Source organism: Corvus hawaiiensis, chromosome 28 (genome assembly GCF_020740725.1).
Source record: "Corvus hawaiiensis isolate bCorHaw1 chromosome 28, bCorHaw1.pri.cur, whole genome shotgun sequence".
Classification (NCBI taxonomy): domain Eukaryota; kingdom Metazoa; phylum Chordata; class Aves; order Passeriformes; family Corvidae; genus Corvus; species Corvus hawaiiensis.
Genome location: NC_063240.1, coordinates 3,409,747 through 3,437,355, shown reverse-complemented (window position 1 = coordinate 3,437,355; position 27,609 = coordinate 3,409,747). Strand labels below are relative to the sequence as shown.

General features: G+C 51.9%; 1 protein-coding gene across 1 annotated transcript; it reads left to right on the top strand.

Moving 5' to 3' along the window:
- The first annotated feature begins 786 nt into the window (after positions 1 to 786).
- On the top strand, positions 787 to 25,893 carry BTBD2 (BTB domain containing 2). Its single transcript, XM_048288353.1, has 9 exons — positions 787 to 1,412; positions 8,015 to 8,134; positions 11,597 to 11,753; positions 15,181 to 15,286; positions 16,082 to 16,279; positions 19,792 to 19,984; positions 21,509 to 21,596; positions 22,556 to 22,702; positions 23,196 to 25,893. The coding sequence occupies exons 1-9, from the start codon at positions 826 to 828 to the stop codon at positions 23,355 to 23,357; spliced, it is 1,758 nt and encodes a 585-aa protein (XP_048144310.1). The 5' UTR covers positions 787 to 825; the 3' UTR covers positions 23,358 to 25,893.
- The last annotated feature ends 1,716 nt before the right edge of the window (positions 25,894 to 27,609 follow it).

The window sequence follows — 27,609 nt, the reverse complement described above, 5'->3', positions numbered from 1 at the left end:
CCTGCCCCGCCTCATTGCTCCGCAGGGAATCACTCCCTTTTCCTTGCTCCTCAGAGATGGCCCCTTTCAGGGATGTGCCTTCATCTTCCTCAGGGATCGTCCCCTCATCCCCAAAACTGCCCCTCAAAGATTGCTCCTCTTGCCACTCCCCTCCACGTTGCTCCTCAGGGAAATGCTCCCTTATCCTCAAAACTGTCCCTCAGGTTTGGCCCCTCATCATCTTCAGGGATCATCCCTTTACTCCCCCTCAGGGATCACCCCCTCATTCCCAAAACCGTCCCTCAGGGACTGACCCTCACCTCCTCAAGGGTTGCCCCCTTTATCCCACAAACTGCCCCTCAGGGATAGTCCCCATCCTTTTCAGGGACCAGCCCTTCAGGGATCATCCCTTACTCTCCCTAAGGGATTCCCCCCTCATCCCCCAAACTGTCCCCAGGGATCGCCCACCAAAATTGCCCCTCTCACTCCTCCACACTGGTTCCTCAGGGTCTCATCCCCTTGTGCCCCGAAACTGCCCCTCAGGGATTGCTCCCCTATGTTGCTCGTCAGGAAAATGCCCCTTTCCCCTCAAAAGTGCCCCTCAGGGATCGCCCCCTCATCCCCAAAACTGCCCCTCAGGAATGGACCCTCATCCTCCTCAAGGATCGCCCCCTCTGGAATCACCCCCTTAGGGATCACCCCCTCACTTCCCCTCGCATCGCCCTCCATCCTCGCCCTCCATCCTCCCCCTCCGTGCCGGCCCCGCCCGCCGCCCCACGCCCTCTCCCCGCCCCGCCACCGCCTCCGCCGCTCCCCCTGTGCCCGGCCGGCGGCGGCGCCCGCCCCATGCGCCGCTGCTGCCCGGCGCTCTGCATCCGCACCGCCATCGACGCCACCGCCATCGACGCCACCGCCGACATCTCCGCCGCCCTCGCCCCCGTCCCCGTCCCGCCCGCCGCCGTGTCCCGCCCGCCGCTGCTGGTGCTGGTGCTGCTGCAGCGCCGCCCCGCGCCGCCCGCCCCCGCGGCCCCGCCGCACAAGATGGCGGCCGGAGGGAGCGGCGGCCCCGGCGGCCTCTCCTCCTCCTGCCCGCAGCCGCCGCCGCCCCCGCCGGGCAACGGGGCCGCGGCCGCCGCCTGCACCAACGGCGCGCCCGCCTCGCCGCCCGGCCTCACCTACAACCAGAGCGGCGCCGCCAACCCGCCGGCGGCCAGCGGAGGCGCGGGGGGCCCGGCGGCAGCGGGGGCGGCGGGGGCGGCCGGCGGGGCGGGCGGTCCCGGCGGGGCGCTGCAGCGGGAGCCGGTGTACAACTGGCAGGCGACGAAGCCGACGGTGCAGGAGCGGTTCGCGTTCCTCTTCAACAACGAGGTGCTCAGCGACGTGCACTTCCTGGTGGGGAAGGGCCGCGGCTCCCAGCGCATCCCGGCGCACAGGTGGGGCGGGGGGCGCGGGGGTCCCACGCGTGGGGAGCCGGGAGTGCGGGAGGGATGTGGGGTGTGGGGTGTGGGGGGACCCAGCCCCATGGCCCTGCGGGGTGACCGCGGGTCCCGGGCCTCGGGAGGGTCGTAGGGGCCGGCCCGATGGCCCTGGGGGCGTCCCCTCACGCCCCCCCCCCCCCCCACACTGATAAAAGGGAATTGCCCGTTTATTTGACAAAACTGCCCCTCAGGCATCGCTGCTCCTCCCGTCAGGGATCACCCTCTCATCCCCCAAACTGCCCTTCGAGGATTGCTCGTCTTGCCCCCACGTTATCCCCTGAGGGAATTGCTCCCTTATTCCCTCGGGGAGTTGCCTCTTTATCCCCTTCACTTCCCATCAGAGATTGCTCTCCTCACCCCTCCAAGTTGCTCCTCAGGGAATCACTCCCTTATCCCCCAAAACTGCTTCTCGGTGATTGTTCCCTTTGCTCCCTCATGTTCTTCTCAGGGAATTGCCCCCTTATCCCCTGAAACTGCCCTTCAGGGATTGCTCCTCAGGGAATGTCTCCTTATTCTCAGAACTGTTTCTCAGGGATGGCCCCTCATCCTCTTCAGGGATGATCCCTTTACCCTCCCTCAGGGATCGCCCCTCATCCCCAAAACTGCCCCTCAGAGATGGCCCTGAGAGGGCTGTGGGCTCTCCTGCAGCCTCAGGGGGTGATGTGCCATCGAGTGGGGTACAGGGGTGCAGGGTTTGGGCTGCTGCACCTCCCATGTGAAGAGAGACAAGGCGGTCACATAACTGCACCCCACATTTCACCCCCTGCTCAGGGGCACGTCCTGAGCTCAGGACCCCCATTGTGGCCAGTCAGCGTCGCCCCAGATCTCTCCCAGCCCTTGGGTCAGTGTCATGCCTCTCCTCACGGTCACCAGCCCAGGATGGGTCCAGGGTTTGGGTGAGAGTATTTTTTCCAGAGGGATGACGTGAGTGGGGCAGGCACAGCACTGAAAACCCCAAATCCCTGGATCTCGCTTGGAAGTAATCGTTGGTTTTAGTGGGAAGTGGAGGAGAGGAGGAATAATCTCCCAGGCCACTTGATCCCTGCTGACAGTGATCAGTGAGAGCACTGGGAATGGAAATGAAAGAACAGTGCTTTGAGAACCCAAATTTCAGGAACAACATTTTAATTTTAAAATGACCTTTATCGAATCTTTCCTGAAGCCCTGTATTTTGGGGGTTAATCCACTGCCATAAGGAGCTGGAAGAGCTTTGTTGAGAATGACACCTGGGCCTGAGTAACCCATGGAGGGTTTGCTTAAGGCTGAGCTGCCATTTAAGAATTTGCAGCTCAGAGGAGCTGGGAATCGCCTCCACCTGGATGATGCGGATCTGACATGGCTGACTGACATTTGGCTGGTTCCTTGGGGGAGCTCCGGTGAATCCATGTGTGCCTGGGAAGGGCCTCCCAGGGAAGAGCTCAGAGATGGAACCAACTTTAACTGGGTGAGGGAGGTTCCTTGGTGTTCCTGGAAGTGGTGCTTGGCAAAGGGAGCTTTGCTCCAAATGGTTTCAAACTATTGCTTTTCTCCGAAGTGCTCACATTCCTGGAAGTTTCATCTTCAGATTTCCCCCTTCTCTCTCACTTTCCAAACAAACCACACTTGTTCTAGGCTGGTTTGAGTGTTTAGGGTGTCAGCTTTGCTCTCTAATAATTTGAAGTTTAATTAGTATTTGGGTAAGCTTGCTCCTGTCCTGAGAACTAGGCTTGCTGGGTGGGGACAGGTGATGTTCAGCCCAGAAATAAATGTAAAATAAATGAAGCTTTGAAAAAAAAAAAAAATTGGGCCCAAAGTGAGATGCTGCTTAATTGCTCTGAAATTCATCTGGTGCTCTGGGTGGTAAAGATAGAATGGTGTGACATCCCATCTAAGGATTCTAGAGATTTTAGTAAAACTTGTCCGTGTGATGTTACAGTTGGGATATCCTGGTGATTCATGGAGTACTGTGGTTATTTCAGAAACAAGAGAGCTTAAAATAAAACCACCCAGACCCCTTCTGTGCTCAGTTCTCCCACAGCAGCTTAACAGCAGAAGATACTTTGTGCTGGAATTGAGTTGCAAAGCAACTGTGAGTTCCATTGAAGAAGTGCTGTTTTGCTTCAGTGACCAGGGAGGTGTTGGTGCTTTGTCAGATGTCTGAAATCATAAAATCACAGAGTTATTAAGGTTGGAAAAGACCTTTAAGATCATCAAGTCCAACCATCAGCCCAGAAGCACTAAACCATGTCCCCAAGTGCCACATCCACAGGTTTTTTTAACATTTCCAGGGATGGTGATTCCACCACCACTCTGGGCAGCCCATTCCAGTGCTTTACAAATTTTTCTGTAAAGAAATTTTCCCTAATATCTCATCTAAGCCTCCCCTGGCACAATAGTGTACAGCTCCCAGGTAGTCTGGTTTAATTGTGTAAATTTTCAGACCAAGCCAGGTACAAAGCGTGATTGCAGGAGGAGCAACTCCTAAATAGGGTTCTTGGACAGCTCCTCTTGTTGCCTTGAGGAGTGGTCTGCAGCATCCTACCTGTCATCCTTGGTATGACTTCATGGTGTGCTAGGAATGGCTTTGTCAGCAGACTGGGAAGCACAAATAATCCGAGAGATGCAGTCCTGTGGGAGCTGGAAGTGATGTGCAGGTCATCCTGGTCAGGCTTCTCCAGGATGGAGCCAAGGGGATATGGAGGGTTTGTAGGTTGAGGTAATGAAGTGGCATGTGCCCAGTGAGGACAGCTGATGTTGTCCACAGGTGCTGGTACAAGGAAGAGGTTTCTGACATAGCTGTAGGTTCAGGTGTGTTTCTGAGTGTGCCTGGCAAATTCAGTTAATGGCCTTAATCTGAAAGGAGGAGACATTTAGATTAGATATCAGGAAGGAATTCTTTCCTGTGAGGGTGGTGAGGCCCTGGTTGCCCAGAGCAGCTGTGGCTGCCCCTGGATCCCTGGAAATGTCCAAGGCCAGGTTGGATGGGTCTTGGAGCAGCCTGGGATAGTGGAAGGTGTCCCTGCCCATGGCAGGGGGTGGCACTGGATGGCTTTAAGGTCCCTTCCCACCCAAGCCAGTCTGGGATTCTGTGGCTCAGCAGTTCACATCAAGCCGCAGAGACAGACAAAAGAAACTTCATAGAGCAACTAAGAGCAAGCATTCATTTTGTGTGTGAGAGCCAGTTTGTAGATAAAAGGTGTAAATGAGCTGGACTGAAGGGTCGCCTGTCCAAGCATCTGCAGCCCTGAGAACATCAGGTGTTTTCCACCTGGAGGAGGCTCCAGACCCCGTGGAAGTTCCTTGCCTGCTCTGGAGCAGGCCCTGTCTCTGAGCCTGGAGCTCGTTCCCTCTTGCTGCTGAATCAGCCATGAAGAAGACGGGATGGCCTTAATATTTTTCAATGTCAAGGCTGGGCCGAGCAGCTGCCTTGAAGCTTCACGGCGCCAGCATGACCAAGGTCAACACATTGATTTAGACCCAGCAGTAAGAGGGAAGGGCTTTTTGTCTTTCCAGATCTGCTTCATTGAGCACAATATCAATGAGATTAGAAATGTCTAAACCTCATCAGCCAGAAGCTGGATGGGTGTCATAATTAAACTTGTTAATTGGCCAGAAAACAGGGCCCGAGAGTGAGCAGGGCAAGTGTGTGGGGATGCAACCCTCTGTGTGCTCCAGCCAGGGAGATCTAGAGTTTGGAGACAGCCTGAGTAATACTTCGGCTGTTGTTTCCAGAAGTCTCTTCTGAGCCCATCCTGTCTTTTCTTGGACGTGTATTCACTCGCAGTTCCTGCAGCGTCGTGTGCCGAGGTGTCCCGTGGCTCCTGCTCCTGGGCAGGGCTGCTCCTGCCTCCTGCTCCTTTTGCCTGGGGTCTGCATCCTCTGCAGCCAGCACACAATCATCATCAGCAGTTTCTCATCACCTACGGTGTCACCGAGCTCCAGCACGTCACGTGTTGCTCTGTTCCTGTGCCAGCTCTTCTGGAATAGATATTTTAAGGTTTCTCCGCAGTGGCGCGGATGGAGGAGGGAGCTGGTGCAGCAGCAGTGGGGTAGTTGTGGGTTTTGAGTGGTTTCTTTTATTATTGGTGTTACTGCAGTGCCTAGAAAGGGAGCAGCACTGGTGGGCGTGCAGATGAAACCAGGTGACGAGTGGAGGTGCCAAGGTGAACATGAAGCAGTGAAAGTTGTGGTAGGAAGCAAAATAGCAGAAGGAGACATTTGCTTGCAAGCCTTCGACAGCCTGTGGAGTCAGCTTTGGATCCTTTTGAAGAGAAATCAAATTATTAACCTCAAGGAAGTTCCTGTGACTCTTATTGCTGAAAGTCAGTTTACTTTGGCTCTTCCTGGTGCAAAGGGAATGAGGAGAAATCAGGTGTTACTTTCTTAGTTCTTCTGTTTCTGCTGATTTCTCTGCCTCCTTTCAGTAGTCCACTCTGTTTTGGCCACGGAAGTGTTTAAAAATAACCCTCTGCTGGATTTTCCCATCTGAAACAAGCCCCATCTCTTCCTTCTGCAGACCTGCGTGGTTGGGGAAAGCTGGTGGATCGTGTGGGAGGAATGGTGTGCATCCCTGCTTTTCCTAGGGTGTCTTCAGAGCAGCTTTAAATGTTCATTTTAGGAAGAGTAAGAAAACACTGGAGAGAGAGGGATTTTCTTATGTTGATTATGTTCTCTTAACATTTTAAGAAAACTTCAAATGTGGAGTCCTGTGTTTCTCTGGCACCTCCCGGGATCCTATTAGGGCCCTGCAGTTTACAAAATCCAACTGATTTGTCCCCGACTGAAATGGAAGCAAACATTTGAGAGAATGCCCTTTTCAAATAGCTTCTGAAAGCTCTTGCTCGTTGAGGACCTATACTGTGCTGGCTGTGAGAATGAAAATTTGAGAGTGCAATTAATATATGTTAATTTTTAGTATCAGACAAAGCCAGCGATTGTTTTGCCACCGCCGCTGCTTTTGGAGGAACAAGGATTTTTGTTTCATCTGGCAATTCTGGTATTGTGAGGAAGGTTTTTATTTGTTCTTGACATTTTTCTTGAGAATGGTTTGACAGAAATATGCATGTGTGTACTTTTTTGTAGCCACTGTGGTTTGTCCCGAGCTCCCTGAGCCCATCAGGAACAATAAGCCGGCTCGTCAGCCAAACTTCGTCACAGCAAACGAGCCTGGCACATCCATGGAGCTTCACTCCATTGTATCCCTAGGAAGCCTCCTCTGGATGGGAGGGGAGTGAAAATAAAAGCATTGTTTAAATGGAAATTTCCTACTTCTAAAAGGTCATTTCCTACTAAATCTGACTGAAATTCCCCCTTAGTGCTGGACTTTCCTTGGGCTGGAGGTTTCATGGCCCCATGCCTGCTGTCTTGTATGGATTTCTGCCTACAGTTCTTGCTGCTTCTCTGGAAGTGTGCATCACACCACTGAAGCAAGAGTGTGGAATATTCCAGCTTTTTCCTTTTCCTAGTTGGTGGAGAAGTGGTTGTAGTCATCTCCTGCAGCCTGGGCTGCTCTGCTGCCCCACACTGCTGAGCTGTGACCTTCAGTTTAACTTCATGGAGCTGCATGGTGGCAGACACCAGGAATCCTTCATGGCAAAAGCTCATCTCTGTATTTTTGAACAAGAAAGTTCTCAAAATGGCTAAGTCCTGAGGCAGGTACAGCAGCTTAAATACACACAGGCCCCTCAGCAGCCCAGGTCTGGGCCTCCTCCTAAAACAGGAGATGTTGTCTATCGGGGGGGAATCATCTTCTTTGCTGAGATACAATTTTTGGTCACAAACCTGTTTTGTGCAAGTTCCTGCTTCCAGTCTCTTTAGAGCCGATAACGTTCTTCTCTGTGCCAGTAATTACCATGTAAGCTTCCAGCAGTGCTGAAGGGTTTGTGTGCACCTCACTGTGCTGGTTTGCTCCTAGGGAGGTTTGTTCTTCCCTCTGGGCTAAGCCCAGAGCAGGTTATCCATGGAAGGACTCACCAAAATGCCTGGGGAGGGCAGCTCCCGTGCCGGGGATTGGGATCTGCAGCTCCTGGTGCTGCTGCTGGTGCAATTTTGTGTTTCGGGAGCTTGCTCTGCCATCACCAAAGATGTGTGCCTAGGTCTGGGGAAGAGGATGGGGAGTGTGCAGTGGCAAGTTTTCCATAAGTGTTTCCAGTAGGTGACTGTGGGGAATTGCAGCAAGACTTGGGCTCTGTTTACTGAAAGAACTCGAACTCCTTAACTTTGCTGTTTCTTTGCTTCTCAACCTCAGGATGATACATAGGCTCCTACAGGAGCTCTGCAAAACAGCCATGTGTATTCTATTCCAAAATTCCCAAAACCTGGCCTTTGGGGAACCATTACTGTGCTGTATCCCAGGACAGAGCTCAGAGAGAAGTTCCTTGCAGCTTTGGTGCTTTGCAGTCCAGGAGCAGCCAGCCTGACCCTCCCTGCTCTTGCAAAACACTTTTGCTTTAACTCCACGAATGATTTGCTTTCCCTGAGGGTGGTTTTGGGGATTAGCAACCAGCCTGGGATTTTTTTGGAATATAAATATGATTTAACATAAGGTTTTATTTGCATGTTTGTTTTTTCCACGTTAGGTTCGTGCTGGCCGTGGGCAGCGCCGTCTTCGATGCGATGTTTAATGGTGGGATGGCCACAACCTCAACAGAGATTGAGCTGCCTGACGTGGAGCCTGCTGCCTTCCTAGCTCTGCTCAAGTAAGCTGCTTCTAAAGCACAGGATAACTGGGATGCACGGATTTAGTGTAGAAAATAATGTTTTTAATGAAAGCAGGGAAGTATTTGTAGAGTGGAGACTGTTAACTTCCAAAATAAAATGCCTCTTTGATCTGTTCAAGGGTATTTAAATGCTGGTGTTAAATCCCTGTTTTCCTGGGTAAGAGTCTAGTGTAGCTACTGCATAAATATATATATATAATATTGGCCATTGTCTTACAGATCCTTATTCATTAATTGGTTTGGTTTCATCCAAATGCTCTTTGAGAGAGGAGGGAAAAAGTGATCCTCTGAAAGCTCTGTAAGTTACAAATACTTGGAGCTTGTTTAGGTTATGAACAAGTTGTAACAGGTAAGCAGGGGTATGCAATAAATGTCAGCCATTCCATGTGGTAGCACCCTTTGTGTGGGTTTTATTCCTCTTTTGGAGAGCTGGATTTGAATTTACATTTTTAGTGTGCGTTGCAAGTCTGTGTGCTGGAAGAGGAGGAGGAAGGGGCTGTAATGTCCTATTCACCAATTCCTTTAAGCTTGGCTGGTGCTGTACAACATCCAGCAGCAGTCCTGAATGGATGCTGGAAAGTCATTGTCCTGTTTCTATAGGATTTCTGTAACCTACTTCCAGGGGTTTCCAGTCCTGTGCTCTTGACATGTTCCCCCCTTGCTTCCTATTGGGAGCAGTGACTATATATAGCTCTGGCACACTTTTTGCTTTACCTTCAGAAAGTGCTTTGGTCATGCCTGTGCTGTCTTGGAATATTTTAAAATTGATCTGGGCTAGAATGAAAGGCCAGAAATAATTGGGAGCCCCGAGCCCCCTCCCCTTTGGCTCGCTTTAAACCAGACATCAGCATGTGGGGAATCCCTCTAATTGGTGTGTGCCTATCAGCCATGTGGATCTCTCTGGAATGCAGAGCTTGTAACTATCTTTAAATCTTAGTGAGGCCCAAATATCCAGTGAACTGGAGGCAAAAATCCTGGTTTTTCCCTGCCAGTGCTGAGATTTCAGCACTTAATTAAACAGAGGGATTTCAGAAGAGACCCATCATCTCAAAAGACAAAGTGATGAGTTTAGGTGGATTTCAACAGAAATATTTATATTTTTTTATGGAAGAAGTCGTTGGTGGATTACCTCAGTGCCTCGGAGCTTGCAGTTATGCTGCAGTAGCTGTGCCCATGGTCCAGTGACATCTTGGGTGCTTGAATCTAGAACTGAACTTTTAAATTGTTTTCAAAATGCTCAGAGCTTAAATGTGCCGGAGGAAGTTTGGGTGCTGCTTTCTAGGAGAAAACTGCCCAAATATGTGGTATGTGTTCCTGGAGTAAAACCAATCCCTCCAAACACTGATCTGGAATGGCAGCTGATCCTTACATGTGTCTCTGGACTTGGTCCAAGCCATGATCTAATGCTGTAGGATCAGGAGCTAATCCAGGGACAAAGAGCCCATCCTGAATGTTCTGCAGAAGGTCCCATCTGGATGCTGGATTGTGATGGAGTTCGTGGGCTAGTGACCTTTAATAGTTCTGCTGTAATCGTGGAAGAAATTATTTTTCATTATTATTATTATTATTTTCATGTTAACCCAAAGATAAGAACACTTCTGATTGTCTGGGGTTAGTCTAAATGTTTTTTTAAATTGATACTGGGCTTTTGCACAGTTTGAGCCTCTCTTGTTGTCCCTCTTAGCACACACTGGACTGTGGTAATCAGAAATACTGACACATCCCTGCAGTAAACAAATAATTGGTTTTAGAGCCACTGTGTGCTTTTGATCTTGGAATAGAAAGGATTGCTCAGTGCAAATGGGGCTGGGATGTGTGCAAAATACATTGATGAACCTGTGGCCTGATGCTGCTATTGACAAATGCCCTGGAGCAGCACAAAAGCCTGCTTTCAGCAGTGAGAGTGCTTCCCTTCCTGTGGATCCCACTGTTGATGCTTCCCTGAATGGCATCCTGGTCCTCTCTAGCTGGAGGAGCAGGAGTTCCTCTGCTGCAGATGGGAATGCTGTCTGGCATTCCCCTGGAAGAGCCCTGCTGCTGTGTGAAGCTTCCAGGAACAGCAGCCACACAACCTGTGTCCCCTTCAGAGAAATGCAGAGCAAGAAATTGCTGGAGTTTCCAAAATATCCCGTGGAATAGGAATGCCAAGCACAGTTAACACAATATCACATCTCTGTGCTTTGTGCCTGTGAGGTCCCCACTGGCAAACTGCTCCACTGGTTAAAGGAAATACAGTAAACAAAAACTCTGCATGGGCTGTTCAGCCTGGGCAAAAGAAGGCTCCAAGGAGAGCTCCGAGCCCCTTGCAGGGCCTAAAGGGGCTCCAGGAGAGCTGCAGAGGGACTGGGGACAAGGCATGGAGGGCCAGGACACAGGGAATGGCTTCCCAGTGCCAGAGGGCAGGGCTGGATGGGATCTTGGGCAGGAATTGTTCCCTGGGAGGGTGGTGAGGCCCTGGCACAGGGTGCCCAGAGCAGCTGGGGCTGCCCCTGGATCCCTGGCAGTGCCCAAGGCCAGGCTGGACATTGGGGCTTGGAGCAGCCTGGGACAGTGGGAGGTGTCCCTGCCCATGGCAGGGGCTGGAACAAGACAGTCTTTTAAGGTCCCTTCCAAGCCAAACCGGTCTCGGATTCTGTGAAGAGGACTAACTAACACCAGTGTGTCACTGGTTTTACTGAGGTCAGCCTCTCAGTTCCTGCTGTCTCTGGTCAGTGAGTTCAGGTATGAGGGGGTTCAGTCAGGTTTCCTAGGAAGACCTTTGTTTTTCAGATCATGAATCTACTTCCTTGTTTTGGCCTAACAGTGAAGGCTGGTGCTTTGCTGCAGCGTGGCAGTCCTTGTTTTTCACTGCAACTAACTCTTGCTTTATGCTGAAGTTACATTGGGAGCTGTGCCATGAAATGAAACAGTTCAGTCTATAAAGTGAAGAGATGAGAAAGGGGAGTGTGGGTAAAGCACCTCGTGCAGTGGATGGATACATCTGAGTGCTTCTCAGCACTTCTGAATTAGTACTGTAGAATGGAGTTTCTCTTCTGAGGGAGGCAGGCAAGGTTGAATTTTTGTCCTTGTTTATTCTAATTGAACAGCCAAAAAAAAAGAATTTTAAGGGGTACACTTGGCCAGAGACTGTTTTAGCCTGGTGTAAGTGGCAAGCTAAGAGCTCACTGGTGGTGGGATGCAAGGCAGCTTGAGCTGCTTCAGTGGAAATCCCAGCTGTTAGAAGTTATACTGTAAAATGTCTGTTACAAAAAAAAAGAAAAAAAAAATCTTCTTCTTGGTAAAGCAGAGTCAGTGGAAAGGATGTGAAAACCCTTCTATCTCCCCAGTAGAGGAAATAGACCAGGATGATGGGCAGAGGCACAAACATGTTTTCTATGAATTGCAGGGGTTTTACTCTGTTACCTTAATTCACCACAGCAATGTTTGTTTGCGTGTTTTCAGATTTCTTTATTCAGACGAAGTTCAGATCGGACCAGAAACTGTTATGACAACACTTTACACAGCTAAGAAATATGCAGTTCCAGCCCTTGAAGCTCATTGTGTGGAGTTCCTTAAAAAAAACCTCCGAGCAGACAATGCATTCATGCTGTTAACTCAGGTGAGTTTGTGATCATCTGCTTTCAGCAAGGTCCAGCACAGTCAGAAAACAGGAGTTTTCTTGGTGTTACAGAGTTGATCATCCAAAGTGGAGCAGTTCTGGGTCGTTTTGAATTCTTCCTCACATGAGTCCAGCACTGCTGAGCAGGGTCTTACAAAGAACAATAAAACACAGCAAACGTTGCTGCTGTTTCAGATCTTTCTGTTTCACTGTGGCAGGTGGTTTCCTCCAGAGTGTGAGCTGGGGATGGAGTTAACAGGGTGGAAAGATTTCATCTGCCAAGAAGAAAAGTGGAATGAGAGGATTTCCATGTGTTACAGAATCAGGACTGGTAATGCTGAGCTTTCTCTCAGTGCTGTGTCTGGCTGCTCAGCCATTCCTTGAAGGACTTTTGTGCACCCCCTGAAGTGGGGGTGAAAGAAAACTTTTTCATGAGTGCTTTGGTTTATTTTCCTGGGAGAGGAGCAAGGTGCTCTCTTCCTCAGCCTGTTCCAGCTCTGCCTCCTGCACTGAAGGCTCACAGACCCCGTGTGTCAGAGCAGCTGTTCCTTGGCCCTGCGTCTGATCCAGTCTCTGAGGGTTGGGCTCCTCCACCTTCCATTTGACTCTTGAAGCAGCAAAGTAGGAGACAGTGTTCACAACTTCTGCTTAGGTTGGAAAAAATCAGACTTTGCATCCAGGTTGATTAAATGAGTATCACTGTCCTTCTCATTTCCCACCCCTATCTTCTCTCTCTGGTCCCTGCCACTCTCTTGGATAGCTGATGCCATGTTGGTGACATTCTTAGTGCTGTCACCTGTATGGGGGAGTCTGGCACTGCCAGGGACACCCTGTTCTGGGTGCCTGTCTTGCCCAGCATTCCTGTCTGCTGGATTATTCTCCCTTGTCAGGAGTCCAGGTATCTCAGGTTCTGGCTGTAGGTACCATGTGGGTGGCAGTGGCTACACCAGCAGTTTTGCAAATACTGAAGCAGTGCTGGCCTGAAGCAGTCACTGCTGAGCAATTTGCTCAGGATTAGGCTGGGATTTTTTTTTTCAGTTTAAATATTTGGACCAGTTCTCAAAGTAGTTCCATGTCACACTGCTGTTGTAGGCACTTGTCTCACTGCTTGGGTTCAGCTACTGCTGCAACACTCCATGGCCTTCTTTACACATCCTCTTTAATCTGGCCCCTTTCTGCGTGCCATGAGCAAATGAGGCAGCCCCCGGGATGTGGAGGGATCCACTCTGCACTTCCCAGATGCAGATTCAGGACTTGAAGGCTCTTGATTGGGCGATGGCAGCCAAATCTGTGCTCCTGTCTGATGCATGGTAGGACGACTGCAGCTCCTTGGCTGCAGCTCTCCCGTTTGTTGGGTTCAGCAGCTGCAATCTGAAAGATCAGGAGCTGTTAGCCAAGGGCTGGGAACAGATCTTTCCCATAGGTGAAGTTTTGGGGAGGCATCTTAGGCTAGCCATTGCCTCATGATGGGTTAGAGGTGTTGGGTTTTGGTGGTATTCCTTATGCAGAGGTTTTTTGTGGCTTCCTGTGTCTCTGCACTTGAGTTTGTAGCTTTGGCAAGGTAATATTTAGGTTTATGGTGACTTCCTTACAGGTCACATAGGTCCTTCTTTGGCAAAGGAAGGTTTCCTTGTGTTTCAGGTGCCAAAACCAAAATACTGCCTGGCACTCTTATCAGTGCCACTGAGGTGGGTGAAATGCCAGAAGGGGAAAGGCTTTCCTGATTCCTTTTGTTTGTGGCTTGTCCATTCTGATTAATCATCAGTGGTGATTCCCATCTAGTTTTATGTTCATTGTTGCTCTGTATCGAGTCTGAGATGTTTGAGGCAGGTGTTGTTTGAGAAATGCGCCTGATCTCAATGACTGGCTGCACCTCACTGAAAGGATCTCTTCTCACAAACCTCTTGTTTCTGGTCCTGCACTGTGAAAACCTGCCTGTTTTCTGCTTTCACTGCATCAAGCCAACAACCTCTTCAGTAAATTACAGACCTGACATAATCTTGTACAAGGCATTGCACAATAGCCTTAAGATCATGGACCTGAGATCTGAGGTAGAGCCTCAAACCTCCTTTTGTGTGTGTCTGCCCAATCTGCTGGTCCAGCAGCTGTGTCACTGTCTGTCTCAAGCAACTGCTGATCAGTGGCAGAAATATCAGAGGCAAACAGCTTTCCTAAATGATTGTGCCTTGTAGAGAGCAGTGATCCTCTTTCATGCCAGACGTACATCCAAGTGTCACTTTGATCAGCAAGGAAATAAAGCTTGCCTGGAGCTGCTGTGGGGGAGAGCTCTGCGAGCGTAGTGAAAGTCCTCACGTGTCCAAAGAGCCACTACAGTAGTAAAGTCTGAGTCAGTCACAGCTCTTGATGCCAAGAGTGTAAAGGCACTGGCAGCCCTCCAGCCCCTGGAGCAGGTGACAACTGCTGAAGTTTCCCTGGGCCCTGAGAAATTGTTGTTTCAGCTTCTTGAGGTCTCAGTGCAGAGGTTGGCCTTGCTGAGCTCTGCATCCCACAAGCAGGGGTGAAGCAGAAGATGCTTGAAGGTGCCTCCTGAGTGATGGAATTCCCAGCCCAAAACATGAGTTTTAAACCTTACCTGTGGCAGCGAGTTCAAGTCCTGGTGTATTCTTGTTAGGTGTAATGTCAAGGCAGTTCCTTCATAAACAACAAAACCAAAGCACTGGAAGTAAGAGGTCATTTAGTGTTTTTTGTGTGTTCCACCCCATTTCTGCTTACACTGGGCACAGGGCTGGTAACACGTGGCAGTCCAGGGTGGTCTGAAGTGGCAGCAAAATTGTTACAAGACTTAAGCTGAGCAGAGAAATTCTGAGCAGCTCTCCAGGCTGTGTGCAGGCTTTGCTTGGAATAGTAACCTATTTTGGGACAAATTCTTTAAGGTAACTGGATTAGAGTAGCTGTTTCTGTGGAAAACATGGAAATGCACTAAGCAGGCTGTGTATCCTGCAGGGCTCCCCAGGACACACAGGCACTGCTGCTGCAGCTTTTTTGCTAATACACAAGATCAGTGTGGCTGTTCTTATGGAATAAGCTGCCTCTGCATTATTCCTAGAGCAAGCAGGCCTGGAGTCATTGGGCAAAGCTTTCTTGTAAATAGAAGAGTGATGTAAAAATTGCCCATGCTCAGCTGACAGGGTCAGTATGGTGCTAGAAAGCACGATCAGTGCCTGCACCCAGGCCCTGTTAGAACAAAGACGTGCCTGAAGACACGCACAGCTGAACCAGGGCTGCTGCCAAACACAGAATTTTCTAGTGTTTGCCTTGTCATGCTTAACTGCTTGTGAAAGGCCCAGTGGATTCCTGGTGCAGTCAGGCATGGTATTGCTAATGAAGATGGGCTGTGGCAGGGGAAGGGGGGTTCTGTGTAAACTTTAAAATACCGTTTCTGTTAATGATGCTCTCTCCTGCCTAGGCCCGGCTGTTTGATGAGCCCCAGCTGGCCAGCCTGTGCCTGGAGAACATAGACAAGAACACCTCAGATGCCATCAATGCAGAGGGGTTTACAGACATTGACCTGGGTAAGCTCTTTTCCACCCCTCCCTCTCTCTCCCTGCTTTCATAACCAGCTTGTCTCCAAAGTTGTTACAGGTTAATGCTTGGCACTTTGTGGCTTGGCTGTTCTGGAGCAATCAGTTGAACAGTCTCTGGCACAAAGTGGCTGGAGACAGGGAATTTGCCAGAGTTTGCTGCCTTGCCTGCAGAAATACCCTGGAATCTGCTTACTTTGGTGCAAGTTGAGTTTTCTGGGCATGACATAAAGCCCGTTTCCTGTGTTGATGTTGGCAGGTTTTGGGTGAGTGTAAACTTGCCTTTTTTTGTAGAGTTGGCTTTGTTCCCCAAGTCTTTGTCAGGTTTTGGAGTTAAAAAGGTGTTGTGCTTTTGGAAGCAAGAACTGGCTATTTTAATTACCATCTGCAGTTTCCAAACTTGCTGGGCACAGTTAATGAACATTAAAATTCAGGCTTTAACCTTCTTCTAATGAGATGGGCTGTGGAGGTGAGGCACGGGTCACCTTCTGGCTTTCATACTGCTTGTTTCATCCAAATTTGACGTCAAGCAAGTTGCAGTTCATCCTCCTGCACTTGCATTTACATGCCAATTAAATGGGCTCTGTTTGCTGCTCCAGTGAGTTCCTTGCTGATGGAACACACAGATAAATCTTCCTCAGAGGCTGCAGGCAGCACTTTTGGGAGATGCTGTTGGTTCAGCCGCTTCCTCTTCTACCTTGGTTGTGCAGGGGGTACTCCTGACGAGGTGAAAGGGGTTGATTTGGGGTTAGAGCCTGAAGTTGTGCCTGTTGTCCTGCCCTGCAGACACGCTGGTGGCAGTGCTGGAGAGGGACACCCTGGGGATCCGGGAGGTTCGCCTGTTCAATGCCGTGGTGCGCTGGTCGGAGGCCGAGTGTCAGCGGCAGCAGCTCCAGGTGATTCCAGAGAACAAGCGGAAGGTTCTGGGCAAAGCTCTCTCCCTTATCCGCTTCCCACTGATGACTATTGAGGAGTTTGCAGCAGGTAACTCAACAAAGGTGTTTCTGGCAATCCTGGTCTTTGCTTTTCCTCAGCTAAGTCACGTGAAAGAGGGTTTTCTCTGTGTATCTTGTAGTAATTGAAATATGAGATTCCCCTACATTCCTCCCCATTTTCCCTCATTCTCCCCTAAAAAGGGGCTTAAAAAAAGGCTGGAAAGGGACATTTCATAAGGGCGTGGAGTGACAGGACAAGGGGGAATGGCCCCCTGAAGGAGGAGGGCAGGGTTAGACTGGATATCAGGAGAAAATTCTGTATTGTAAGGGTGCGAGGCCCTGGCACAGGGTGCCCAGAGCAGCTGTGACGCCCCTGGATCCCTGGCAGTGCCCAAGGCCAGGCTGGACATTGGGGCTTGGAGCAGCCTGGGACAGTGGGAGGTGTCCCTGCCCATGGCAGGGGTGGCACTGGATGGCTTTGAGGTCCCTTCCAACACTATGCTGTGATTCTATGATTACAAAATTTACGGTCTAAATGCCATTTCCATCCATGCTCATTCATTCATTTTAAAGCCTGTGGTGCTCCCCTGGGAGAGCAGGGGGATCACAGCTGTGTTTGCTCTCACAGCGTGGTTGGGTGGTTACTGTCCCGTTCAGCTGAGAGCAAAGATCCAAACTGGGGTTCACCTGCTCCCCTTTCCAGCCATCCCGAGCATTTAAACTACACAAAGCTAATGGAGTTGCAAATAATTGCTGTTGATCATAGCCTGTTCCCAAAGAGAAATGGGGATGTTTCTCCCCATCCTCTGCCTGTGGTGGTGTTGGCCCTGTCTTGCCAATGCTGTTCAGAACCGAGCCCCATATCTGCAAAACTTAGAAAATGTTCTTTGAGCTGAAGGCTTGATGTTGTTTAGTCTGTGTCTCAAAGCATTTTTCAAGTTTACATTAAGATCTTGATCTACAGAGATGTCCCACTCATTTCACAGCTTGGACTATAGATTGCCTTGTTTTGTTTTCACTGCCTGTTGTCTTTGACTTCATCCTCTGGTGATTCCCCGGGGATTGGAAGCTGGCAACGGCTTAACTAGTTTTCATGCTAAAAAGACACAGTGGAGCCATTTTCCAAACTGCAGCTTGTTTCAGGCTGCAGTGCTGTGTACACAGAAGCAAACAGGGGCACTGACCCCCTTCCTTTGCAGGTCACTTCTCAGGGCAGCGCTGGCGTCAGCTGGTCAGTCCTTAATGTCCCTGTTCCCATGTGAGGAGGGCTGTTAGTAAGGAGAAAATCGGTGCTTCAGACTTGGTCCCCACTCTCTGTCCTGTCACAGCTGTGATGTGGCCTTAGGGATGTGGATTTCTTGGGAAGGAGCTCGCTTAGTGAAGCAGAGATCTTTGTATTTTTCTGCAGATCCCGTTTCTTTCAACCCTTCCTTGCAACTTTGTATCATTCTCTCACTGGAAGGAAAGTGTTAATTTTGGCATGTTTGGGTTGCAGGCTTTGAGCTGGGAATGCTGGTGCCCCTCCCCATGTTGTCTGTCACAAACTGCCTGTCCCCCTTGTACCTTTGTGCTTTAAGAGAAATTCTTGTGTTTTCTCCATCCACTTTAACCTAAAAGGTGAACAAAGCCCCCAAACCTGAGGAACTGCAAAGATCAGCTGTTCCTTAAACAAGGAATTAACTTGGAATTCCTTCAGCTTTGTCCTTCTTCTGAGTGACTCTGATTTCTGTGGTGATCACAGCAGAGGCAGGAGAGGGAAACCTTTCCCCTCCACACCCCTCTCTCCCAAAAGCCAAAAAAAGAGGGAATTTTACAGCAGTGGTTTCACCAGTTTATTGTATAATCTGGTATCAAACGTGGGGTTTTGCATGAAGATGTTTTAACTGGCAAATGTGTCCCTCCCTCCCCTTAGAGCAGGTAATTTGAAACATTGCAGAAGTGAGTTGCAGCAACACGGGATAAGTTCAGACACGATCAATGAGGCTGATTTTTTGCTGAACAAAGTATCCAGAAGCTCATTTAAGTTTGAGGAGTCAACTTCCTTGAATTCATGAGTCTCTCCCCATTGCAACATTGGACCAGGATATGTCTGGGTAACATCATGCTGAATTTAACCAGCTACAAGTAGTTTTGGACCTAGGAGTAGCTGGGCATTTGCTCCCCACATTAAAGAGCCTTTAACTGCTGTTGTTTCCCCAGTACTCAGTGGTCTTGTTTCTGTTCAAAGCCTTGTGCAAACAGAGCTGTAGAGAGGCTTTTGAGTCTTAGGCTGACAGACTAATTTTTATCCAGTTTCACTTTTGAAAGTGTTTGAAGTCATTTGCAAAGATGATTGAGTTTAGCATCACTGAGTTGGTTGCCCAGAAGTGTCCAGGGCCACATTGGATGGGGCATGAAACACCCTGAGATAGTGGGAAGTGTCCCTGCCCATGGCAGGGGGGGCACTGGATGAGCTTTAAGGTCCCTTCCACCCCAAACTGCTCTGTGATTCTGTGATCACTTTGGAAAAAATGTCTTGTTACTGGAGAAAAGATGAGAAAGTGCTCCAACTCTTACTAAAATAATTAGCATTTTCTCCAAGGTTCTACAATAAAGGTATGAAAATGCAAAATGTGGGTTAAATGCCTGAAGGAATGAGCTGAACCACCTTGGTCTTGAGTAAAAATACTCTTAAACTTTTTGAGTTGGTGGTAACTGGGTGACAGTCCCTCTCTCTTGTCCTCATGGTCTTCCATCGTGTCTGAACCACCGGTGTGGATGTATGGAAATCCCTGTCTCTTACCAGTGTTATTTCCAGAGGGAGTGGGGCAAGGATCAGCTGCATGCTTTTGGGTTTTTTTTTGGTAGCCCAGTGCATTTGGGCTCCACAGAGCTGGGCACTTAATCACAGTTCCATGTTCCATGAAAGCTCTGCAGCCCAGGACTGCCATGTGGATAAAGGGCAGCACCTTTGGGATTTAATGTCCTGATGCACCACTGGGATCCCAGCTGCAAGTCAGGCTTGTTTCCCCATGAAAATCCCAGAGGGATTCCTTCTGGCTGTGCAGTTTTGGGGCCCATAAGATCAGAAGGGTCCAAAGCTGTTGGAGAGTGTCCAAAGGAGGGACACGGAGCTGGGGAAGGGTCTGAGGAGCGGCTGAGGGCACTTGGCTCGTTCAGCTGCAGCAGAGGAGACTGAGGGGAGGCTCCTGGGGGCTGCAGCTCCTCCCGAGGGGAGGCGGAGGGGCAGAGGCTGAGCTCTGCTCTGGGACAGGGACAGGAGCCCAGGGAACGGCTGGAGCTGGGTCAGGGCTGGGCATGGAGCTCAGGGAAAGGTTCTTCCCCCCGAGGCTGCTGGGCACTGCCCAGGCTCCCCAGGGAATGGGCCCGGCCCCGAGGCTGCCAGAGCTGCAGGAGCGTTTGGACAGCGCTCTCAGGGATGCCCAGGCTGGGGTTGTTGGGGTGTCTGTGCAGGGCCAGGGGCTGCACTGATGATCCCTGAGGGTCCCTCCTGACATGGATATTCCAGGACTCTGTGGTTCCCTAAGGCTGACGGCATCGCCACTTTCCTCCCCTGTGCAGGGCCTGCCCAGTCGGGGATCCTGACGGACCGGGAGGTGGTGAGCCTGTTCCTGCACTTCACCGTGAACCCGAAGCCGCGGGTGGAGTTCATCGACCGGCCCCGGTGCTGCCTGCGGGGCAAGGAGTGCAGCATCAGCCGCTTCCAGCAGGTGGAGAGCCGCTGGGGGTACAGTGGGACGAGTGACAGGATCAGGTCAGCTCTCGCGCTCATTCCCACCCCTGGACTGGTGTTCCTGAGCTTTCCACTGCTCTAGCTCTAAACACGCGAGATTCTGTGCTAGACTCTGACTTTCCACCGTGTCAGCCCCACAGGGAAGGTGTTTTGCTGGGCAGAACCACCCCCTGATGCACTGACCTGCACATTGCTGCCACTTTGCATCTCTGCTGGCAAAGGTTTCCAGAAAACATGGCCCCCCAGCACAGGCCCCTGGAAAGGGAGGGAAGTGACCCCTGCAGCTATAGGGACACATGAATAAGGAGTCACCAGTTGTCCCCCCTCCATGCTCTGTGGGGGACAGGTAACCATTGCTCCATCAGGTTGGTTCCCTGCTCTAGGTGTCAGTGTGGCTTGTTGAAGCCCCTTAACCTCTCCTGGTTGGGATAAAGTTCTGCTGACACCCAGTTTGTTCAGACCTGAGCTTGTGGAGAACCAGCAGAGCCCAGTCATGGTGAAAGGGACTGGCAGGTGTGGCTGGCAAATGGTGCTTTGCAAGGCTTGTGGGGCCAAGGAATGAGAGCAAGACAGGAGGGAGTCAGGAAGCCTTGGTTCTTTCCTGATACATGTTTGGTGGAAGGGGACTCCCAGCAGTGTAGCTCTTCACAGTTTCTAAGATGGTTCTGTTTCACTGGAGCTGTTGGTGGGATCCTCTGGTCTGTTCAACCCCAGCAGTGGGAACTGCTGCCAGCTCCAAACACTTCCTGTTCTCGCCTCGAACGCTCACAGACCTTTTTGAGCTTGGGTTTGACTTCAGGTTCAGCCTCTGCAGCATCAGGGTCAGTTCCAACACGGAATGTTCCATGCTGGCTGCAGAGCAGAGGCTTCCAGCCTGCCCCAGGTGTTTGTTCTGGAAATACAACAGGGCTAAAAGACTTGGTGGACGGATGAAGAAATGCTGTTGGCAGCTTGGCAGCACTGAGGCTTCTGCTGCCTGAGAAGGTGGAGCTGTAGTGGGGTAAATATCCTTCCCCTTCTTCCTTGGGCAGCAGGGATTCCTGCACTCAGGAGTCACTGAATCCTTATTTCTGCTCTTGGTAAATTTGGAATGCAGCAAATACCCAGCAGCACATGAACAATTCCCCAGGGCTCAGCAGTGAAATATCCAGTGGCACTTGAGTGGTGTTTGCTGGACCACTGTGAGGTGGGCACTGTTCCCTGCTCCCAGGCTGCCCTGCCCGGGCCTGGCGGGCGTTTGGGGATGCTGATGTTTTGCCACAACTTGGAAACACTTCCTGAGCCTGGACCCTAACATTTGGTGATGGGATTGTGCAGCTTTGTGTTTCACACAAGCCCACTGGGCCAGTCAGAGGTGTGAGTGTGCAGCTGATGGTTTCTGTGCAGGGTTTCACCTCTTAGTAAGGGCTGCACTTAAATCTGTATAGGTTTGATTAAACCACAGATGTATAATCAACACAAGTGGAGATACCTGTGTATCAGCTTTGTACTGGAGCAATACAGGAGTGGCAAGTTTGGACTGACTTCCCTGCTCTGTTCCTGCAGGTTCTCAGTAAACAAAAGGATATTTGTAGTTGGGTTTGGATTATACGGATCCATACACGGGCCAACGGATTACCAAGTAAATATACAGGTAACGCTCTCAGCTGCCTTAAAAATCCTGGCTGTTTTAGGGGCTGACAAACGTGTTTTAGTGAACCTGCAACAAAACCTGAAGTTCAGAGGGACTCTGTGTGTCCCTGGGCAGGGGGGCTGGCAGATGTAGCAAGGGCCAGATGGGGCACTGGGGATCAGAAGGATTATTGCTCTTGATTTTATTGCATGTCACTGCAGCACCTCCCCCGGTCTGCTCCCAGCTTTGGGGCAGTTGGGAGGCAGTTTATGAAGAAGCTGTGCGTGATTTCCCACCCCAAGCAGGCTGAGGGAGGCTCAGTTGTCTCAAGTCCATCGTGATCTTGTCCAAAGAGCAGGTGGATCCCGTGGATCCTGTGTGCCTGGTCTGGGTGCACGTGTGTCACCCCAGTCTGGGTCACTGGAGGAGGACTGTCCCCAGGAGAGTTACTGCAGCACACGGGGCTGGTGTTATGGGCACAGGCTGTCAGCATTTCTTCCTTGATTGTCAGGGCTCATCCTGCTGCCCTGAGCTCTTGGGGGAGAAGGGTCTAAGCACAGTGTGGGCCTGCAGCGCTCTGCCAGCCTGGGGGTGAGGAGGGGGTGTCCTGTGCTGTCTGGGACTTGAGCCCACAGCTCTGTGGTGAGCTCAGAGGGGCCCAGAGCAGCTGTGGCTGCCCCATCCCTGGAAGTTCATGTCCAGGATGCGGCTTGGAGCAACCTGGGATAGTGGGTGGCATCCCTGCCTGTGGCAGGGGGTTGGAGATGGATGATCCTTAAAGTCCCTCCCAACCCAGATGTGGGATTCTGCAGTTCTGATCATAGTGATCATTGATGAGGGACATGAGTAATGGACAGTGCAGTCATCACAGGGCTGGGCAATCTGGGAGTGCCTGGGGCTCAGCCCAGCGCGGGGACACACTCGTGGGCAGGGCTGGCAGTGTCTAACCCCGCAGGTGAAAGGCTGACCCTGTGTTGCAGATCATCCACACGGACAGCAACACAGTCCTGGGGCAGAACGACACCGGCTTCAGCTGTGACGGATCGTCCAACACCTTCCGGGTCATGTTCAAGGAGCCTGTGGAGATTTTACCCAACGTCAACTACACAGCCTGTGCTACTCTAAAGGTACCACACGGGGTGGGGTGAGGTGCAGGCAGGTGAGGGCACCTGCTGTAGGTCTTCAGTGCAACCTGGGCCTTGCTCTGTGTCCTTCGAGGCCAGTGGTACAATCTCCAGGGTCTCTGTGTGACCTGGTGCTGCCATGAGCTTGTTCACCACCAGCATTCAGAGCTGGTTTTTGACTTGTCTCACAGCCCTGAACAGGTGTTTCTCTGAGGAGGGGATGGGGTGATTTTTTGGTGTGTACAGCTGAGCTGTCAGTTCTGCAGGTGTGTAATCCAGAGCCTGCTGCAGTGGCCTCAAAAAGTTCATACTTAGCTGTTGAGACCTGGTTAAATTAGTGTTAAGTTCTGATAGAGATGAGATTGAGCTCAGAATACCTGAGGTGCAAATCCAGGAGGAAAAGGGAGGAACTGAGATCTCCAAAGCTCCGAACCCACCAGAGAGCCTGGGCAGCAGCAGGGTCCTGACCTGTTCTTGTCTTCCGTGACCCCCACAGGGTCCAGATTCCCACTATGGAACCAAAGGACTGCGCAAAGTGATCCATGAATCACCAACAACGGGAGCCAAAACCTGCTTTACGTTCTGTTACGCGGCTGGGAACAACAACGGCACCTCCGTGGAGGACGGACAAATCCCAGAGATCATCTTCTACACATAGTGCCGCTGCCCAGCCCAGCCTGGACTCGACTCTTCCCCATCACCTCCCAAACGAAATCTCTGGCTGAGTTTGACCACACCAATTGGAGCCACACTAGCCAAAGGTCTCAGTGAAATCATTTCAAAGCTCATGTTCTGCCTTGTGCTAGTGCTGCTGCTGCTCTCAGGTGCCAGGCCAGCTGGTGTCCCAGTGCAGGCCAGCTGGTGTCCCAGTGCAGCCCAGCTGGTGTCCCAGTACCATTCGTAGGTTGTCTGTGGCTTGTTGTTTTTCACCTCCTGATTAACCCTATCTAACAACGTGCGTTTTTTGGACTGTAATGAATGTAGATGCTTTTCCACCAGTCAGAAGCGAGGCAACAAGTGGCTCTGGTTGTGGTTTCACTTGCCATGAGGAGATGGTCCTGCAGACAGACTCGGTCAGGGCTGGGTGGCCCCTGCTCTGCTCCAGCTCAGCAGTCCAGGCCAGACTGCAAGGCTTGGCCAGCCCATGTCCGGCACCTTCCCTCCCTGCCAGCAGCCTCAGCACACACAGCCGCCTTCAGAAGTCATGGGAAGTGGCCTTTTCCCTGAGGCTTTGCTGTTCCAGCACTACACAGGCTTGGAGACCTCAAACCTGAGCTCCTCCGGAGGGACCGTGGCGTTTTCCTGCCCTTCTCACTGATCTGTGACAATCTTCACCTCGGGCAGTTGGTGACAGCGAGGTGACCTCCCTACAGCGTGGGAAGGGGCAGCAGCCTGGCCAGGAGGGCCCTCCTGCATTCTGAGTCCCCGTGGTGCTGCTTCCAAACCCCTGGCACGTTCCAAGCGCTGGGTGATGCTCAGCTCAGCCCTGAGCAGCCCCAGCTTTGGTTATTACTGGTCATTGTCCTCTGCAGAGTGCCAGGGTTTGTCGGTTGAAGCAGAAGGGCACCTGCCTCACCTGTTCCCAGGCAGCCCTGCAGTTTCCATGCACGTTTCCATGCGTATCCCTCTGTTCCTGTGCATTGCTGCCCCGTCCCTGCTGCCCTGATGGAAGCAGGAAGAGAGGCTGGATGTGCACCTGCCTGTTACCTATAATGCAGCAGCTGGACAAGGATTTACCAAACGGTTCAGGAAAACGTGGAATATTCTCTGTGCTGGTTTGCACACTGCCTGTTGGCCAGGCACAGGAGGGAGATCACAACCATCACCTGGTGAGCTGTGGAACCCTTGAAGACACCCCTTGTACCCGTTCAGGGCCATCTGCTGGTCCCCGTGGCTGTCACAGAGAGGGTGGCTGGTGCTGGGCTGCCTGACCAGCCCCACCCTCACTGCCCACAAGTGAAGACCACGAGACTCTTCCTCCCCTCCTCTGCAGAGGAAGCTGGAGTTAAGCTCAGCCTGGCAGTGAGACTGGAGCCACCAGAGTCTGCAGGGCACTGGCTGGGGTGGTGCTGCCTCAGGGCCCCTTCTCCGACCTCCTGCTCCAGCACACAGAGCCATTGCCACTCTCTGGGAGCTGCTGCCTCTGGATTTCACTGCTGGAAGTCGAAACCTGGCCGTCCTTGGCTGGAGCACGGCTTCTCCTCCTCCTGCTGCCCCAGCCAGGATCCTGGGGCTGTGCTGGCTGGAGTCTCCTCCTCAGCTGTGCAGCAGCAGCCTGGGAATGCCCTGAACCTCCTCACCAGTAGCTGTTAGAGATGCCCAGAGCGTGTTCCATGCTCCAGGGTGGGTGTGAGCTGTGTGTTGTCAGCCTGCTTCCAGGTGGGATGGTTCTAATATGGCCAGTACTAAAAAAATAGAAAAAACCCCAACCCTGGGTCCATGACTTGGTGACTGAACCCGACTCTGTGCAATGCAAACAGTGTTGTGAGATGGATTCACAGCCCAGGCTCCGTGTCCGTCGGGATGTCCGTGACTGTGCCCGCTCCTGTCACCACCCCTCCCCCAAAGGTGGTGGGACTGTCACTGCTGGCCCCGTGCTGGGGCCTGCACCTTCCCCGGGGGGTCTGATCTGGGTTCTGCACCTCGGGGCGTCAGGTACAGGTGGAAATAGTGGAAGAATTGGAATTTGAGAGAAGCAGAGCAGTGCACTTGGCTCTGGGAAGAGCGGGGCTCAGACTGGCCCTGCCTAGCTGCAGTGGGTGCCTCCCGGTGGCTGCTCCCTGGAAGTTCTGTTCTCACTATTCTTTTGTGATGCAAATTCTCTTCCCAAATCCCACCTTCCTGCCCTCCCCGTGTGGGGCAGGTCTGGCAGCTTGTCCTGTCACAGAGGGAGAGGAGTCAAACTCTGAACTACACCTGAGCAATTTCTGTTCTTACAGCTTTCCCGCAGTTTGATGCAATTCCGGCTTTTGTAGATAGATGAATGTAATTCCTTGTTGGACATGCCTGTTCCCAGAAGTATGAGCCATTCTGTTGTACCACGTCACCTTCCAAGCAGAGCGGGCCCAGCCCGGCTCCTGTGCTATTTGATGAATGTATCCGATGCTCTCGTCCCGTGTTCACACTCTGCTTTTGGCCAGCTTTGTGATTTGTAAATAGGAAAACAATAAAGACATCGAGGTTGTCTTTCCGAAGTTTCTTTGTGATGGGAGGAGAATGATGGCCACTGGAATGGTGGAGGGGAAATCTGGGCCAAGCTGGCTCCTGGCCCATCTCTCACAGCCGAGGGTGTGGGGTCCTCAGCTTCCCCATCCATGGAGTGTGGGATGAGCCGGATCCTCAGGAATCCTGAAGCCCAGCAGTCACCAGAGGTGGTAGTTGGAGGGCAGCAGGGTGGCACAGGGTGGGCACACTCTGGTCTTTGTGATGTCATTTTATGACTGAATTTCTTGAACCTTAATTGGAGGTTTTTGACAATTAAATGCACTAAAAGCTGCCTCAGCCTTTGCAGGGACCAGTCCAGGCCTAGGGAGGAAAGGCAGCTCCTGTGCCCTGTGATTCACAGCACAGAGAGGCTGGGGGGGGCTGCTGGAGCAGGGGCGAGGGCTGGGCTCACTCAGCACCGCGGGGCCACCAGAGCCCTGCCCTGGCCCTGCCCTTTGCCTGCAGGGAACAGCGGGGCCGTGGTGAACGTGAGCCCCTGGGCAAGGGGCAGCTTCCCAGCGCTGCAGACTCTGCTGGAGCTCATCCTCGGGGCCCTGCAGTGCCAGGGGGAGTCCAGCCCGGCCCGGCCTGTCTGGGGCTCTCACCCTGCCCACACGGTGCTGGGGCCTCGGCCGGATCATGCTGGGCTCAGCACAATGTCCTGGCCTTCCTCCTCCTCCTCCTCGTCCTCAGCCAAGGGCTCCCGCAGCTCCCGTACCCGGCTCTGGGCTGTGTCCTCTTTCCAAGCGCTGCCCCTGCTGGAACACGGCTCCAGCTGGGAATTGCCCTCCTGCACCATCGCCTTCCTCACTCACGGGCTTTACAGGAGCATCGGCCGGGAGCCTGGGGAGTGCTGCCCGGAGCCATTGGCTTTGCTGCTCTTCCCCCGACCTGTCCCCCACAGATTTTCTTCCTGCTGCTTCAGGAAAGGCTCCTGGGTAGGGAGCCCCTGCGAGGGGCTGGGGCTGCTCCCACCCTCTGTTGGGGGAGCCTCCAACGAAAAGGGGGTGCTTGGGCAATGTCCTCAACCTTGTGAGCCACACAATGAAGCACAGAAGAATGTGTTGGGTTTTAAAGATTTTTTTTATTTTATTTTTTTTTGTTTTTATTTAAAAAAAAGCCCCTAAATTCTATGGCTTCCAGGAAGCATCAGAGAAATTGAAATGCCGTTTCTGTACACTTGGTTTTAAAGCAGTAACTAAACTCGCAATGGAACAAACGCTCTCACGTACAATCGCAGTATTTTGACTCCTCGCTGGAAGGACAGAGAGTCCCGGGCTCGGGCCACGTCCCCGGCGGCCGAGGGTGTGCGGACAGAGCCGGGCACTCCGGACACACCCTCGTGGCCGCGTTCCCTTCCCCTCCGCGGCTCCTCTTCGGCCTCTGCCGGGGCTGCTTTGAGCCGACGCACTGACAAGGGGCCACTTCCAGTGAAAATTTTAAGGCGATTTTTAAAATTCGTTTGTTCGCCTCGCTGGGGACACGAGGTCAAACGTTGCACGTCCCCTTCCCGCCGTGGCCAGGGACGCAGCAGCAGCTGGGGCTGCCCTGGCTGCCGCAGCCCGGACAAGCCAAAGCTGGGGTCAATCCCGAATTTAGGATGAAGAGGGGGCCCTGGGGAGGGCACGGCCCCATGGGAGACCCCACGCCCCCCCAGCCCCTCCACAATCCGGGGTCTCCAGCCCTCCCCCCCCCCCCCCCCCCGA